The sequence below is a fragment of the Clarias gariepinus genome, chromosome 24 (genome assembly GCF_024256425.1).
Source record: "Clarias gariepinus isolate MV-2021 ecotype Netherlands chromosome 24, CGAR_prim_01v2, whole genome shotgun sequence".
NCBI classification, from domain to species: Eukaryota; Metazoa; Chordata; class Actinopteri; order Siluriformes; family Clariidae; genus Clarias; species Clarias gariepinus.
In genome coordinates this window covers 10,778,443-10,795,417 of record NC_071123.1, presented here as the reverse complement: position 1 = coordinate 10,795,417, position 16,975 = coordinate 10,778,443, and the positions used below count along the sequence as shown (strand labels likewise).

The 16,975-nt window shown below is 37.5% G+C and overlaps 1 protein-coding gene across 2 annotated transcripts; it reads right to left on the bottom strand.

The window, feature by feature from the left end:
- Nucleotides 1-1,763: 1,763 nt before the first annotated feature.
- On the bottom strand, nt 1,764-16,867 carry LOC128512286 (kynurenine--oxoglutarate transaminase 1-like). Of its 2 annotated transcripts, none has more exons than XM_053485483.1 (14): nt 16,752-16,867; nt 16,410-16,502; nt 13,020-13,078; nt 11,429-11,576; nt 11,071-11,220; nt 10,839-10,925; nt 10,172-10,297; nt 9,886-10,006; nt 9,644-9,720; nt 8,590-8,679; nt 3,845-4,031; nt 3,274-3,350; nt 3,105-3,191; nt 1,764-2,398 (listed from the first exon to the last, which is right to left on the bottom strand). In XM_053485483.1, the coding sequence occupies exons 2-14, from the start codon at nt 16,482-16,484 to the stop codon at nt 2,339-2,341; spliced, it is 1,344 nt and encodes a 447-aa protein (XP_053341458.1). In that variant the 5' UTR covers nt 16,485-16,502; nt 16,752-16,867; the 3' UTR covers nt 1,764-2,338. The 2 variants fall into 2 exon arrangements, with proteins under 2 accessions (XP_053341458.1, XP_053341459.1); XM_053485484.1 differs by having other exon boundaries at nt 1,765-2,398; nt 13,020-13,112; nt 16,752-16,825.
- Between the last annotated feature and the right edge of the window lie 108 nt (nt 16,868-16,975).

Sequence of the window (16,975 nt, the reverse complement as noted above, 5' to 3'; positions counted from 1 at the left end):
ACTGAACTCAGCAGTCAGAAACATGTCTTTCAGGAGTTTTTAATTATCATGAAACAATTTTTAACAATCAACAAACTTTAGTGAATTTATCTACCATCAGTTAACCAGTGTGTTGGTATTGGCTTCTGATTCTGGGAGTTTTGTAGTTTGCTGAAAGGTGTATCTAGGGCCTTTAAAGTACTGGTAGAAGTTATAATTTGCCAGGAGACAGTTTGTCTGGGAACCTGACTTGAGGAAAGACAGAACAAGACATGACAAGTGTCTGAATTATGGCATGCAGAGTAAGTGTAAACATTTACCAAGAGCTGAATAATTCATGGCACACCCTGTGATCTGGTAGGCAAGTCAAGTCAAGTGGATCTTTATCATCATCACAGCCATATACTGTACAACACACAGTAAGATATGGCTACAGGTTAGCAATAGGGCTAGTTTTGGTTAGTCATAAGCTTAATAATGACATAACAATGAATGTAATTATTTTGGTACCAATTGTCTTCTCAGAAACATTCATGGCACTTGCATGTGACACCTGGTTAAACATATAATTTTCTTCTATTATCACAGCCCATCTTTAGGTTTTTAAGTGTTCACCTTTTTCCATACACCTTTCATTTTCACAATTTTATAACATTAATAAAGACTAATCCTATATTACATACTAATACAATTTTGTGGGCTCTTTTCAGTGTTATGACTAAAGAATAAAATAAAAATGTAAAAAATATGGACTCCGGTATAAAGATTTATCGGCACAAAATATATTAAATTAAGTAAATGAAGCATTAAATTAAAAAAAAAAAAAAATTATCTTAGTATATTTTTCTAAATAAGCTCAGAAAACTGAATAGTTCATTTAGCAATACTTTTTTGTCGCACATTATCTTGGAAGTGCATTTGGTGATATACTGGTCACATTCTGTGCAGGGCACTATGATGATTGCTCAAATTTGCAGAAATGTTTTGTTGAATGGATAAAATTGCATGATCGCACAGGATGCAAGGGGGTTGGTTGAATTTGTGTTAATAATTGTAATCAAGACATCACAAAATCCTGGAGTAACTGAAGAAACATATTAATACTATAGAAAAGACCCACATGGAACTGGCAATGACCGACAAAAAGTTCAAACAAATCAGAACAATTGTATCTTTTAATCTCTTATTTCTGAGTAAGCTTTGCACGCACAGTGATTTTTTAAAAATCACTTGTAAAAACCAAAACCTAATGTTACATCATAAACTACTTTGGTGGCACAGTAGATTGTATCTCCTCTGCAAGTGTGAACATGTTTTATACAAGTCCTGTTTGATTTTCATTTTACAAAAAAGGACAGCAATGTTGTGTTTAAATCTGACATCTGCTTTATTGTCTCTATACTGTATGTAAACGAAAAGACAAGTTTATTTAGTACCAAGATACTGCACATGCACACTGTATAGTGACTGACCATTTATGCCCAGACTACAGTGTGGGGAATCATTTTTAATAAAAGTGACATAATAAAAAAACATAACGGCAACCAAGATATAACCATAGCAACACTCACGTATTAATAACCATTGAAACTGGAGGACTGAAGTCATATTATTCAAAGATAAAACAAATGATAGTTTAAATGAAGCTCTTCACAACAATTTAAAGCAACATAAAAACTTTCTACAAATGCTGGGGGACTTCTTTAAGCCATGGGTTTTGCTTGTGTGTGTGTATTTTATATATATATATATATATATATATATATATATATATATATATATATATATATATAAATAAAATACACACACAAGCAAAACTCATATATAAACACAGTCAAATGTATGGCATTAAGTAATTAAATAACAACAACAGAGGTTAATAGTTCTGGAATAGTTCTTGCAAGAACAGTATTGTCAGTGCATTTGCAAAACTCATCGAGCACAATCATGAAACTGACTCTCATAAAGACCGTCCCAGGAAATAAAGATCAAAATTTACCTCAGCTGCAGAGTAGTTCATTAGAGTTCATTTAAGGTTACCAAACGCAAAAATCACAGATTGACAGCAATTTAGATTAGAGTTGTTATAAAGGCTTTTCAGATCATAAGTAGCAGACATATCTTAATATCAACTGTTCAGAGGCAATTATTTTGGAAGCCTTTAGCATTGTAGAAAGAATGTAGAAAGAAAAAAAAATCATGAAAGACTGAATTTATAAAGTGTGTCCAAATTTTTGACTGGTAGTGTCCAATACACGCATTTGCTTCCATGCTTTTAAATAACAAAATTCCTCTAAACTGGTAGGTGCATGAACTTTGACTTGCAAAACTCATTTTGAACAGAATGATATTGTTCCAGCTACTGTTGAACTTTCCAGTGTTTCAGAATATCTTCAGCTGCTTTGAGGGTTGAGTCATCCTTTTCATAAAGATAAAGAAAAATATGACTATTTAAGGGGCATTCAATATATCAGCATAATGAAATCATATTTATTATATGAGCTACACATAGAACTTCTATATCTAATGTGCAACTGTAGCATTCGACATACAGTAATAACAGCCCACAAACAAGCAGAAATGTAACACTGCAGCTTTTAATGTAACCCAACAAATGTGAATTTTTTATGTAATATTATCTGACGATTACACCCATACAGGCTTGTTAAACATCTCAACAATGGGCATTAATAGGGTAATGCCCATTGTTGAGATGTTTAACAAGCCTGTATGGGTGTTTGTTCACTTTGCTTCTCTAACAGCCTCCTTTCTTCCGGGAAGGCTTTACACTAGATTTTTCCACTAGACTGTCTGGCAAGGAGGTCTAAAATGCATTTGGCATTTCAGTGTATGCCAATGGTGTTTAGTCGGGTTAAGAAGGCCACTCATTCTCTTTCACACTAATCTGGGCAAACCATGTCTTTATGGATTTCTATTTGTGCTCAGGGGAATTGTCACTGGAAAAGGTTTACACTCCAGTTTCTGTTCCAGTTTCTGGAAATTGCTACAACATAAATCTCAGCCCAAGATGTTCTAGCCAATAGTGTGTCTTCAATGTTTTGTATACTGCTCTTGTATGGGTGTAATGGAAACATAGTGCATTATAAGCAAAAATAAAAAAATACCTTGGCAAAACAGAATCTAATGTAGTTCTGAATGCCTGCTCTGCTTTCTGAGCTGTAAAATGCAGATACAGGGATAGCACCCAAATGCTGAAAGGCACAAAACACATCCTGTTAATTTTACAATAAAATACAGGTGTCACTTTGAAAAGGCTTTGTGATTTACTCCTACCTTCTCTTTAATAAGCCACTTGACAAATCTATAGTCATAGGGTTCGTCCTTGGAACTCGAATCATCCAGGTCAACCTCTATAGAAGAGACGCATCAGATTTCTGACCAAGTTGCTTTAGCTGTAAGTTATTGCAATTGCTAGCTTAATGACAATTGCTTAAAAAAAAAATATATATATATATATATATATATATATATATATATATATATATGTTCTGGTGTTAAAAATAAATCAAGGCAATGTTTTATCTTCTGAAGTCATTGTATACATTGACCTTTATCTATCTAGTTTAACCGTAATGTTCCTCTTCTTAGTCAGTAATCACGTTACATTTGATATGAAACATTGGTTGTGTTACATTTAAGATTAAGATCAATTATTTGTTCAAAGCACAGTGAAATGATTTCTTTCTCAGTTAGAAAGCTGGGGACAGAGCACAGGGTCAATACAGTGCCCCTGAAGTAAACAGGGTTAGGGGCGTTGCTCAAGGAAGGATGGATGGATGGATGGATGGATGGATAAATGGATGAAAATGTGCATATATGCATATTTCTAGATATAGGGACTCACTTAAGGAGGAAATATCTGTGATCATGAAGTAGCCACCCTCAGGCAGGATAGGTTGCAGCCCAACAAACCTTAGGCACTCAGTTAACCTGAGCTGTTTGGCCTGGAGCTGTGTGGGTAGCTGTTTAAAATAGCTTTCCTCTCTGCCGAACATTTCATATTCCCTTTCAAAAGCCACAGCAACAGCCTCCTACAACACAAATAGTGTGTAAAGTTGATAAAAACAGCAAAAACAATTTAACTTGTTTAACACTGAGTGACTGATTTAACAGACTATATTTAGCTTATTGTTATATTACATGTAAATACACTTACCTTTACGTATGTACATACAATTGTTGGTTTGTATTGCTTTACACTGTGATACTAAGGGCGATCAAGTAATACCGGGGTTTATGATGAAATTTCTTGTGAATAAATGTGGAAAAAAAAAAAAGTTGACATGCGATTGAAGTCTTAGTCACAGTAAAATATTTGAATGGTGCAAATGTTTAAAAAAAATGCTATCCCGACCATTACAGGAACTCAGCTAGGAGTTACTGCCCCATACCCATACCGTCCTGACCTTGTTTAGGCCGTTAAAGGAGTTCCTGGGAGGCCAGAGTTTCAGCCATGAAGCAGGAAAATTTCTGTCCTGGCCCTATATACCCGTTATTGCTTTACTAGTAGGTGAACCCCAAATCTACACGGCATGTAGAGCGACTCTCAGTTTAGTAAAATCATCATTCCTTCTGATCAACAAAAAAAAGGGAAAATCTCTTTACAAACAAAAGGTATGTATTTACTGTCACGAGCCAGCTAGATCAACCAAGAACCTTCAGATCCTAAGACTACACGCCAGTACTTCTCGCTGCACGCCTACCTGTCACTAGCGCACACCTGAACCTGATCAACTAATTATTCCCCTGGCTTTATAAGCACGCTAAGAGAACCATTCAGCGTGGCAGTATCTCACTCGTGTGCCTCAAGTCTGTTCTGTCAAGTATTTTTCAGTTTACCCTAGCCTGTTATCGACGCTGCCTGTTCCACGGATTTCTCTCTCGTCTTCGCCCTCTGGTACTTGGTGCTGTTATCAGACTGATTAACGTGTATGACCTAGCAAGCTCTCAGGACTTCGGATTAAGTATTTACGATTTAGATTTGTTTGCCCTCGGTGCTGGATTTCCGGATACCACGCCCCGCCTGGTAAAAACTACTTTTCTTATCCTTCGCTTCTCCTTCTCTGCAAGTCGGCTTTCATCCTGCAATACAAGCACTTCCGCGTTCGAGCTCTTCTGTGTTCTCAGACCTTGGGGAAAGCGTTTATAGCCCCTCCTCCTCTCTCGTCACTAGAGGCTTCCCCACGCTCTAAGTCACTAAGCACACACACGCACGGCTTCTCTCCTCTGCTCCTGCTGCGCCTGCCTTCCTAGACCCCTGTGTTTTTTAACAAGCTCTGAACATCACAGTTTGTCAGCTATTAGGTTCACTCCCATTTCAGTCCCCCCGTGACAGTATACTGCGGCCATGACAGACCCAGGGAACACTTCTCACCCCAGGCCTAGCCTCCAAAATAGGCTCCAACTCAGGTCTAGTACCCGTTCTGATGCCCAGTTGCATCAGACTGTCTCCCAGCAAGGCGCTTTGATTAGTTCTCATCAGCAAAACTTCCAGCAGATCTCCCAGTTGCTATCTCAGCTGTCAGCGCAGTTTAAACAATTGTGCTCCGCTCTCCCCGCCGCTCTTCTTTCCACCCTGACACCCCCGGCTCGGCACTAACCCCGTCAGGCCAGCCCACAACTATACAATGGTGATCCCGGAACTTGTCATTTTTTCCTGTCTCAGTGCTCTCGGTCACTCAAGCTCCAGCCCTCAATCTTCCCCAACGAGAGCTCTAAGGTGGCTTGTATCATCACTCTCCTGACGGATAGGGCCGGGGAATGGGGAACCGCCATCTGGGACACCAATCACCCGTGCTGTGCCACCACCTTCACCGAGGAGATAAGGAGGGTCTTTAATTGCTCCCACGCAGGTAGGAAGGCCACGAGACACCTACTACAGCTTTGTCAGTGTCCTAGATCTGCTTATGATTACGCCATCAAGTTGCGAACCTTGGCGGCCGCTACCTAGTGGGACCCCCCGCCCTGGATGACACTTTCCTGACTTTCGGAGTCGGTCAAGGACCAGCAGCTCCCTGAGGACTTAAACGCCTCGATGGATCTGGCAGGGCGAGTAAATACACGCCTCAAACAAAGGCGCTGTGCACCCAGCCAACCCCGGCTCAGAGCAAGCAACTCTCCAACTCCAACAACTTCCGTCAACTCCCCAGTTGAACCCATGCAGATCGGGCAAACACAGATCTCGCCGAAGGAGCGACAATGTCGGGTTCAGCCTGATGCGGACCTCTACTGTGGCATCTGCGCCTTTATTGCCCATTAAAAGCAAAGCCTCCGCGAAGCCACCTAGAGACCGCTTACTTATTCCTGTTATAGTCCTCTGGGATAACCAGTCTTGTGTTCTTCATGCCCTCGTTGATCCTGAAACCACCAGTCAGTCCGAGCCCTCGATGGAACGCTCCTTCCACCAATTACACGGTAAACCGCTCCAGTCGCCCTGCGCACTTCTAAGAACCATGCGGTAGAGATAAAGTCCTTGGCCTTCAACACACCCTCTGGTCACTATAAGTATCAAGTCATGCCCTTTGGGCTAGCTAGGGCATCGGCAGTCTTCCAGGCTCTGGTCAGTGACGTCCTCAGGGACTTCATCAACGTCTTTGCCTTTGTTTACCTGGATGACATACTCATCTTCTCACATTCCTTAGAAGAGCATGCAATACATGTCTGCCAGGTACTTCAGCGACTTCTTGAAAATCAGCTCTTCGTCAAATCCGAGAAGTGCGAGTTTCATTTCTGTGGTTAATTTTTTCCCAGTCCAGCTTCGAGCATTGACTGACTAGCCCGTTCCAAACACGCGAAAGGACCTCCAGCATTTTGTGGGTTTCACTAATTTCTACAGACGGTTCATCTGTGACTTTAGCTCGGTACACTCCCCCTTGACCTCATTTAAGACTACATTTTTTTGGACTGAGCAGGCAGTCAGGGCCTATTGTGAGCTAAAGAAATGGTTTACCTCAGCCCCAATTCTTCAACAGCCTGACCCTTCCCTCCAGTTCGTAGTCGAGGTGGACACTTTAGACTCTAGATTAGGGGTGATACTATCACAGAGGCCCCCGAAGGACAACAAGCTGCACCCATGCTGCTTTCTCTTTTACCGACTCTCGTTCCAGTAAAGGAATTACAACATCGTGCTGGAGGAGTGGAAGCGCTGGCTAGAGGGGACTGGGGTCCCATTTCTGGTCTTGATAGACCATAAGAACCTGGACTACCTCGGGACAGCTAAGCGTCTCAATTCCCGACAAGCAAGGTGGTCCCTATTCTTTTCACGCTTTAATTTCTCCCTATCCTTTCACCCGGGTTCTCAAAAACACCAAATCGAAAGCGCTTTCTCGCCAGTTCTCCCTAGCCCAGGATCAAGCACCCGAGGCCACCATCCTGCCTTGTGGGGGCAGCACTGCTGGATGTCGAATCACGAGTCAGAACAGCACTCAACCAGGAACCTGGCCCCCCAGAGACTACGACAGGCAAACTCTTTGTCCCAGAGACAGAACGACCCTACGTCCTGGAATGGGGGCATGGCTTGAGGCCGGCCTGCCACCCAGGGGCGGCACGGATCTTAACCCTCGTTCATCAGCGTTTCTGGTGGCTCACCATTAGGGGCAACATCCACCACTGTTTGAGTGCCTGTGATGCCTCTGCCAAGAATAAGACCAGCAATAAGCCGCCTGCTGGTCACCTTAGACCGCTTCCTGTTCCACACAAACCCTTGTCCCATATAGCCCTTGATTTCATCACCGGGCTTCCTGATTCCGAGGGTCACACCTGCATCCTCACGGTAGTAGACTGCTTTTCCAAGGCTGCTTACTCCACATTAGCATGACATTTACTAATAATAAAACAACAAATTAATGCATTACAAATTTATGGCTTTTATACAAAATGAATAATTTTACTTTTTCTGAATGTACAGGCACAAGTGTACATTTGAGTGGGCACCCAAATGAACGCATTTTCACTTGCGACATGTTTCGGTTATGTTGCCAATTTATGTTTATCAAAATTTTTTTTTCGTATTTTACTGTCACTTTTATCACTATTATCACAGAACACAGCCCAGGAAGAAAATGAGACCCTGAAAGACCAAAAGCTCCACTTGTAAGCTTGATTGGCAAGACAGACTACTTAGTTTAGTCTATGCCACTGCATATTTAAACAGTATATTATCATATATACCATATCCTTTTTATTTAAATAACTCTAAACTCGTCTTTACATTAATTACTCTCAACCCTGTACATATGGACCCATAACCTTATGGTTATTTATTATAAACAGGCCACTTATGCACTTCTGATTGGATTCTAACTGCATTTCATTGGCACTGTACACGTTGACTTTGCACAGTGACAAAGTTAAAGGTAAACTAATCTAAAGAGAGCTGCACTGCTAAGCTAGCACACAAAACCTAACCGTACTTACTGACATCTTCACTTCAGTCTCTAATCAAAGTTGTGAAGATGAACCCCACTTTTACACTGGTGGAGGAGGGAATCTTTGGTCAAAGTCAAATTCCTTAGTGCCCTGTAAATGTGGACTCTCTTGCCATGCAAAGTAAACAGACTATACACAATGTGGTCCTAGGTGTGTTTTTACCTGATTGAGAGTGGGACAGTGGTATAAGGAGTTCTGATGGATTGTTTGCAGGTGTTTCAGTAAGTGTCCTGGCCCGATTGCCCAGCCCACCTTAAGCACAAATGGTTTGGGTTAGAAACTGTAATCAAAATATGCATTCACTACCAAATGTGGTCATTTATAATAATACCCACGATTAGTGAACTTTAGAGAACATACACTCAATGATCATCCATAACATTATGAACCCTTGGTTAAGAATAAGTAAGTCCCCATCTTTGCCACCAAAACAGTAATGACCTGTGTGTTTTGACAGCTTTCTGAGGAAACCAGCATAAACCTTTTTAGAGATTAGAACTACAGCAGCTCTTACATAAATAAAATGAAAATAATATGAAGCACATATACACACATTTATCATGAAAGATCTGTTGTAAAGCAAAATAAAATTCATGTTTGCTTCAGCATTGGGAACAATATTGTTTTAGACTAAGTAATTATACACAATTCTTCGTTGTACAGTACTTGGTCCAGCGTTTAAATAAAGTCCTTCCATGCGCCATCTGGCGGATATTCAGTGAAGCACAACACATTTATTTAAATTCCCGAATGTTGCATACGGCAAGTCGCGGCGCGCCGCACGCTAAATTTAGGCATCCAGTGGGGAAACACGCGCAGTCTTAATGACCACATCTGTATATTGGATCAGACTACATGGGGTTTTACTCCCCATGTGCATCTTTCAGTGGTCTAGCTGTTACAATTTGGCCCGTCATAGTGGAGCAACTGTTTTAGTTGCAGAAATTAGGCGGGGGGGAGGACATAATGTTATGGCTGATCTGTGTAACTATTGTGTTCATACATTACTGAAGAATATAAACAACTATCTGAACAAATCAATTAAAACATTTAAAATCAGAAGTATACAAAACCAAAAAATTTAGTAGGAGCATTGGCAAAGATATAACAGAATTCTGTTTGCAAACTGCACAGGTGTGTTTGCCTAAATATATAATACTGTACATGTCAGCCTTGTGCTGTGCTATACTTTTTTTTATTGTTTCACTATGATTACCTTTATTCCTGTAGCACTGAAGGTCTTGCCTGCACTGCTAACAGTGATGGTACGCTCCCACATGCCCGGGAGACTTGCTATACTCAGAACACAGATCAAGGTAAACATTTCAAGGTCAATAAAAGCCTTTTATCAACCTTTATTACTCCATCATTCATCGCACAATGTATTTACAGACTATTTTTTTATTTATTTGTGATTATAATGAATATCTTAAAATTCCCAAAATTTAAGATGTTTACCTATTTTAATATGTTTTGCTCCATCATATGTAAGCCACTCGTACACCTCGTCACTGAAGCAAATAACATCATGCTTTATACACAGGTCAGCTATTATCTGTAACTCTTCCCTCCGATAGACCTGAGAAATAAATGCTGAGATTATCCATCCTAATTTTTTTATGTCATTTGCGATTATTCCTATTACTACCTATTAATTTTAAATGAATCCTTATCCTTATGTACATAACACATTCAATTTTGAGGACCAAGTTAAGCCATTAACCTTAAAATTTGCGGAACTCACCTTGCCTAATGGATTATTGGGATTGTTAATGATGATGGCCTTCGTACGAGAGGTAAATTTACTAGCCAGTTCTTCAGGACATAACACCCAATCAGCACTAGACAGGGCTGGACCATTGCCCTTTTGCTGTAAGATATGTACAAGCAGCCAAGTTCTTATGTGTTATTATTTGTGATTAATAAATAAATGTACAGTGGCAAAAAAAAGTGTGTGAAAAGTCTTTGAAATCACTTTGTAACCCTTTCCAGCTTTATGTAAATCAACAATTCTTAATTGTAGATTCTCTAAAAGCTCTTGTTGGCGAGGCATGGCTCACATAGGTGTTTTGTTCTTCTGTGGAGCAATATCAAAAAGTTTGTGTGGTTTTTATTAGTCAAAGAGGCTCTTGTCCGCATCTCTAAACTAATTTTCTTAACAAGACTCCAGGTATGCTAAAACGTCACTCCAATTAGCTTTTTTTTTTTACATAAATCATACTTATTCTACTAGCACGATAAGGTTTTAATGGTTGTTCTCAATAAAAACATAAAAGATCAGACTTAAATTGTATTATTTTAGGCACATTATATTTGTTAATACTCAAAAAACATGAAATTCCAAAAGGTTCACATACTTTTTTGCCGCTGTATATTATACAGTAACTAAAACAATGTAAGTGAACACTCACAGGTTTCAGGGGAACATAGACAGGTTTTCCTCCTGCCATTAATGTCATAGATTCATAGCAGTCAAAGAAAGGCTCCACAATAATCACCTAGACCACAGATCAAGCATGAGAGGAGGGAAAGAAGAACATGATCATGGATAATGAAGCTGAAAAAAAAAACAGCGGAATATAAAAAGCATTTAATTGAAAAATATTCAGGTCAAACTATAATAAACATCAAACATAATCTTACTTCATCGCCCTCATCAACCAGAGCCTGAAAGGCACAGAAAAGGCTTCCATAGGCTCCCACAGAAACCAGTATCTCCTGCATGGGGTCTATTTCACGGGCCAAAATTCTCCCAAAAAATTTGGCAAGGATCTTGACAAGAGATGGATGACCCTGTGAATAAGATTTTTACTTGCTATAAAAGCACTCTCCATTGATAATACAACTTCAACAGATTTTTGTGTTCATGTGAAATATGATATGAATAGATTTCTAGTTGCCGAGTTTTACACCTTAACTAGTACTGTTACTAAACTTTTATTAGATTGTTATTATTTATATACTGAAAAACAACAAAAAAAATCATATTAAAATGCCTTACAAAGCATCTTGTGTACTGGTGCATGGAGAATCCTCCATTTACGGTATTGCAGAGAGACTCCAAGAGGAAGCTAGGAGGAGAAAAGTCAGGGAATCCCTGACCCAGGTTAACCACCTTATACTTAGCTGCTAGCTCTGTAAATTCCACCCTAAAAACACAAATAATTACAATTGGTAAATATCTCAAAATACACCAGTGCTTTTATTATGGTTCATTGAGTTGATTATGTCTAAGGGTGAGATCTGAGGATTAGCTAAAGATGTATTGCCATTCTTGAAAAAAGTATTTGGTTAAGGAAAATATCTACATGTCTGAAAATGTCCATATACACTGTCAGGAAAATAGTTCGAAGTTTAAAAGAACTTGAATAAGACATATAATTATTTTTCCACAATGTAAAGTGAGGCAGGTGGTTATTTAGACAAAAAAAATATTACCTTTAACATACTGTATACTCTATTTACCACTGATGGTGAGGGTGATTTATTTATTTATTTCTTTTTTCATTTGAGAGCTGAGTGTGATGAAAACACCAGAATCTTTAAAAATGCCTATTTAAAAGTTAAATTTTTAATTTTCTATTACCCTCCTTTTTGGAAATGTGCCTAAACCTTGATGAACATCCGAATAAAAAATTTTCTGCTAAATCATTATAACGCTCTTATTAGCAAAACAGGAGGAATGACTTTGGACAGTCCTGTTTCTTCAGCTGATAATGTAAGAAAACAAAAAGATTGCACTGGTTTTAATCTGTAACCCATTTAAATGTTTACACCCTTACTGTACTGCAACATAACTCCATGCTCAAATACATAGCTTTTGTTAAAAATCTTGCTCAGGAGAAGTAACAATGGCTATGTTCACATTACCAGCCTTAATTAACTCAAATCTATTTTTCTTACCCTAATGAAATACAAATCAGGTTGTTGTTTTTTTAGGACTGCCTGAACGCACAAATCTGATTTTTTCTTTCGGTCAGATTGTAATTAATTGACTTTTGCCTCTGCATATCCGTAGGATGCTGATGTCATAAGTTAGCACTGGCAGCATTGAAATTTCTTTCTTCTTCTCACCCTTAACAAATACAGCCAACTAATTGCTTGCCGTCCTCTAGAACAAAATCTCAAGCATGTTTTTGCTCAAATCACATCCATTGTTTGAAATATGTCGAAAGAATATGCCATGTTTTATAATGTGAAGGAAACTAAGATCAGTGGTGAAAACTTGGTGATCAAAATGGTGGTCATTCAAAATGGTGATCACTATAATTCCTAATATTAGGATGTTACGCAATTTCCCTTTGAGATTAATAAAGTTCCTTAAATCTTGAATATCTGACCTGTAGAAGTGTCTTTATGGACATATAGAGCATAAATCTGAGGATATTCAAAGTAACTGCATAATTATGTGCCGTACTAATTGAACATTTAAAATATGCTTAAGAGGTAAAGGAAATAATTATCCTAATAACAGGCTTCAGATTGGTAAAGGCAGACTCAGGGTGGGTGCAGATATAGCCGAAACCAAATGTGCACCTTGCTGGGTCTTGGGGTATCTTGGCAAATATATGGTAATGCCAGTAAATATTTACCACACATTCTTTTGCACTTTCTCAAGTCTTCGTGCATGTAGCTGCCGGGACATGTTTATCTGGGAAAGACAAAGACACACAGGAGGGTACAGCCTAAAAAAAAATTACAGTTGTGTTAAAATCATATATTACGAACTTAAGCATTTTTTAATGAATGTAGACTTAACAATACAATATTTACATAATTCACCCAGCTGTATATTACTAATAAAAAAACATCATGAACATCCTAAACTTGATGTGAATTCTTTGATTTTTAGTGTGTAGTGTACTGAAACCCTTTTTAGATTCCCAAACTTTCACACACACCCCACACTCTAAAAACTAACTCAGAGGACCTTTTACCACTACTTGATTTAATACATGGATGCAAGTTAAACATTCTAATTAATAATAATATAATATCATTATATTACAATCAAATAATAATGCTGGTAATTATATTAACTTAATTTTGCATGTAATTTAAACTTAAATTTAATTGTTATTGGGCTGAAAACAAAATTTAAGTTGTCTTAACTTTAAAAAGTTGGCATAATAAGTTAATTTTTTAAAGTTATATCCTACCCCCTATGCCTGGACGTGTTCCAGTGGTAAGATTGTGTGTTAGCAGACTTATAGGCTAACCAAACTCAATATAAACAAAATTTTATGGTGAGTAACACTTCAATTTCCATCTAATAGTTCTACTAAAGTAATGAATTTGCACTTGTTTCATTGAGATATCTGCTCAGCAAGAGAGCTGTTTGGAAAAACATTATTCAAGTTTTGCTAATTTGACCATTTGACTGTAAGCTACATAATGTTAACTAATTTCAGTCACAGCCACAGTTTTTAAAAGTCTTTTGTTTATTCACATGGATGGCTGTGTGCTTCCACTGTAGGCAAATTGTAGTAGCAAAGAAGTAAAAGCAGAGTGTTACTTTTATTTTAGTTTGCTTGTATTTTAGTTACTTTTGTAATACAATTCAAAGTTAATATTTGTCTGGGTTTTGTGGTATTTTTTATAACATTAAAGGGTATGTAAAATGTTGGCATTGTGATTCTGACAGTATCACTCAGGTGTATGTGTCTACCTGAAATTAATATTAGTCTTTTGGAATGTTCTATGACATGCTACTTGGCTTTTGACTGTTATATTTATAGAGATTTGCCTAACTTTTTTGTGATAGCATAATTTATTATGCTTAGTTATTCTTAATGAGGACCAGTTGAATTTTGAGTTTTTTTATTTGCATTTTGTGCAAGATTTAAATATAATTTGTTCACATACTCAACTGCAGTTGAAAATAAAAGCTAATTGCACAAAAATAATGGTTAAACTAATGTCTTTTTTTTTAATCTACTACATTAACAAAAACCACAAACCCTACATAAAAAGAAACCTGAAAAAAAAAAATCTATTTGGAGTCACTTAATTTTTTAAATGGTTGCTATTTAATATTTTGTATAAATTATTATAGTAATTAAACAACATATAAAATTGCTTTAAAACAATATGGTAAAGCCATTTGGAGCAACATAATTTATATGAGTTGTCAACTTAAAAACTTGCCTTTTGTCTAACAGTTAATAAGTAAGGGGTAATTAAAATAATCTTTGACTGAAGAGGAAAAGCTAATTCCCCCAACGCAAAGAAGCTTGTTGGTTTAAAATAATTTAAAATGAAGTTGTCATAACTCAAAAAGACTAATGCAAAACGTTGCGTTAATTTTTTTTGTTAAGTCTAAACATTTCTTTTTAGAGTGCAAAAAAACTGAGACACAAATACATCGTCCATGCTTCTTAACGTAAAATAGCAAGATGGTGGACTTTAACCTCGCTGTGTAAACTTGTCCAGTTCAATGGTTAATGTTTTCATGCCATTACTAAGGATTTATTTTGTATAACTCAGTGCTGAAAAAAAAAAGAACTTAACCATGTTACTCATTAAGAGTGCTGGATATATAATGTTCAAGCTGGATTAAACAAATTCATTAATCATTCATAGGAAAATGCATGCAAATATGTTATCCATGTTAATCCCGTAAGCTCTAAAAAAAGACTTTTAAATGCTGTACTTGTATACACAAATTACACTGTCAAGTTCGAATAACTTATGTATTTCAATTGTAAATACAAAAATTGTGAAACCCAGTCAAATTAATTTAACAAAGCAAGCCAACATTAATCCATAAAGCAATACAAAGGACCATTAATTCAATTATGTGTTCAGCATCATATTGGATTCAGTCCTAAATGACAAAAAAATATGTCTCAAGTTGTAATGCGCCATATTCTATGAAGTGTTATGTGATATGCTTGGAATAAACATGCAGATATTTTTTCCCCTCCATTTTTTAGGTCAAACTTTTTTCTTTCACCTTACTTAATCAATATCTAATCTTTACTGTAACTTGGCATTATACCTTTCTAGTGCTGTTACTCTGTTAATTTGTGCTTAAAATTATTTACATACATCTCTACTGAAACACTGACAAGCAAAGAAGCCTTATAAAATTACACAATATCTTTTCAATTGGGAAATGCTTGTGTCTTATATTCAAGTTGGAAAATGACAACAATTTAGTTAGATTTTTAAGAATCATGGGGTTTAAATGGCACCACGATCATAAAATCAAACTTAAAGTCACCTAAGACTTAAAGTCTTAGTGATGAAAAGTGCTTGACTATCAAGACAAACAAAAATAGCTTGCAAGACTAAGGTTTACCTTAAATAATGACTAAACACTAAAACCTAGAAAACAATTGCTGAGATCCATTTAAAAAAAAAAAAGTTTAGAAAACAATAAAGAAGTGAAAATGGCAGTCTGACCATACAGACTAAGTCATTAGTTCTCCGTTTTCTCTACTGCTTATCCTGTACGCACAATGGCAGCATACTTGCAGCCTATCCCAGGAGACTGGGAGAGAGGTACACCCTAAACAAAGTGCAAATCCACACACTACAGGCAATTTGAGAGAGCCATGATTGTCTTTGGACTATGAGAGGAAACCAGAGTACCCAGAGGAAACCCACCTAGCACAAGCAGAACATGCAAACTTCATGCGCAAGAACCGAGGCAGGAATTGAACCTTCGACCCGGGAGGTGCGAAGCCACAGTGCTACTTACTGCGCCGCATTTATTTATGCATTTAGTAACACAAAACAAGTCAGATTTTATTTTATATAAACATGGACCTATTATGTTCTGTTGGAGGAAAGTTTTAATCTTTACAGATGAAATTCATAAACATATTATTATTATTATTATTATTCACAATTAAATAATTAAATTATTAAATTTTACAGTTAAAGCAGTTTGTCTTCAAGCACCCTTAAATACAATGGATGAAGTGAGTAATAAAGAACTAAAGTGACTAAATATTTTTTTCTCCTCTCTAACCAACCTTGTTCTGCCAGTTCCTGAGAATTACTGATGATGTCCAAACTCCAGCACCATTCACCAGCACGTTCCTGAACATTCCAGGAGGCAGTTACACCTTTAAGAAAACAAGTTACTTTGTATAACAGAAGTGCAACATTGTAACATTATAGAACATTTAAATTCTTCCAAACAAACAAAACAGACGTTTGGTGTAAGCTCTCAGTACATGACTACTAGATCCTTCAGTAGCCTAGGAGAGCTTCTGATACACACTTTTTTTTAGCCTTCTTGCTAATTAAAGCTACTGCAAATCCCCCTCATGATAAATATGATTATTGTTTTATATTTCCAGTGCGACACTTACTGACGTTGCTAGTCGTTTGTCATTTAGCATTATGTTGCTGCTAACTTTCACGTCCTCGTTTAGTCACGGGAACGTCAAGGACCGGCTCCCTCCCAAACGACACCTCTCTCCCTACACTGAGGGCACTACACACGGTAAGCGGTGATTTCACACTGTGAAGTGCACTACGGGAATGGAGACGTTTAGACATTCATTAGTCCAACTCGTTTAATCCTACTACCGGT

Bases quoted from the DNA above. Each gene is read 5' to 3' on its own strand.
- LOC128512286 (XM_053485483.1), bottom strand. From the start codon at position 16,484: ATGTTCAGGAACGTGCTGGTGAATGGTGCTGGAGTTTGGACATCATCA. The intron at 10,007-10,171 runs GTGAGTTCCGCA...TTTATTTCTCAG, and splicing joins CCAATAATCCATTAGGCAAG to GTCTATCGGAGGGAAGAGTT. The intron at 3,192-3,273 runs GTAGGAGTAAAT...TGTGCCTTTCAG, and splicing joins AGTGGCTTATTAAAGAGAAG to CATTTGGGTGCTATCCCTGT.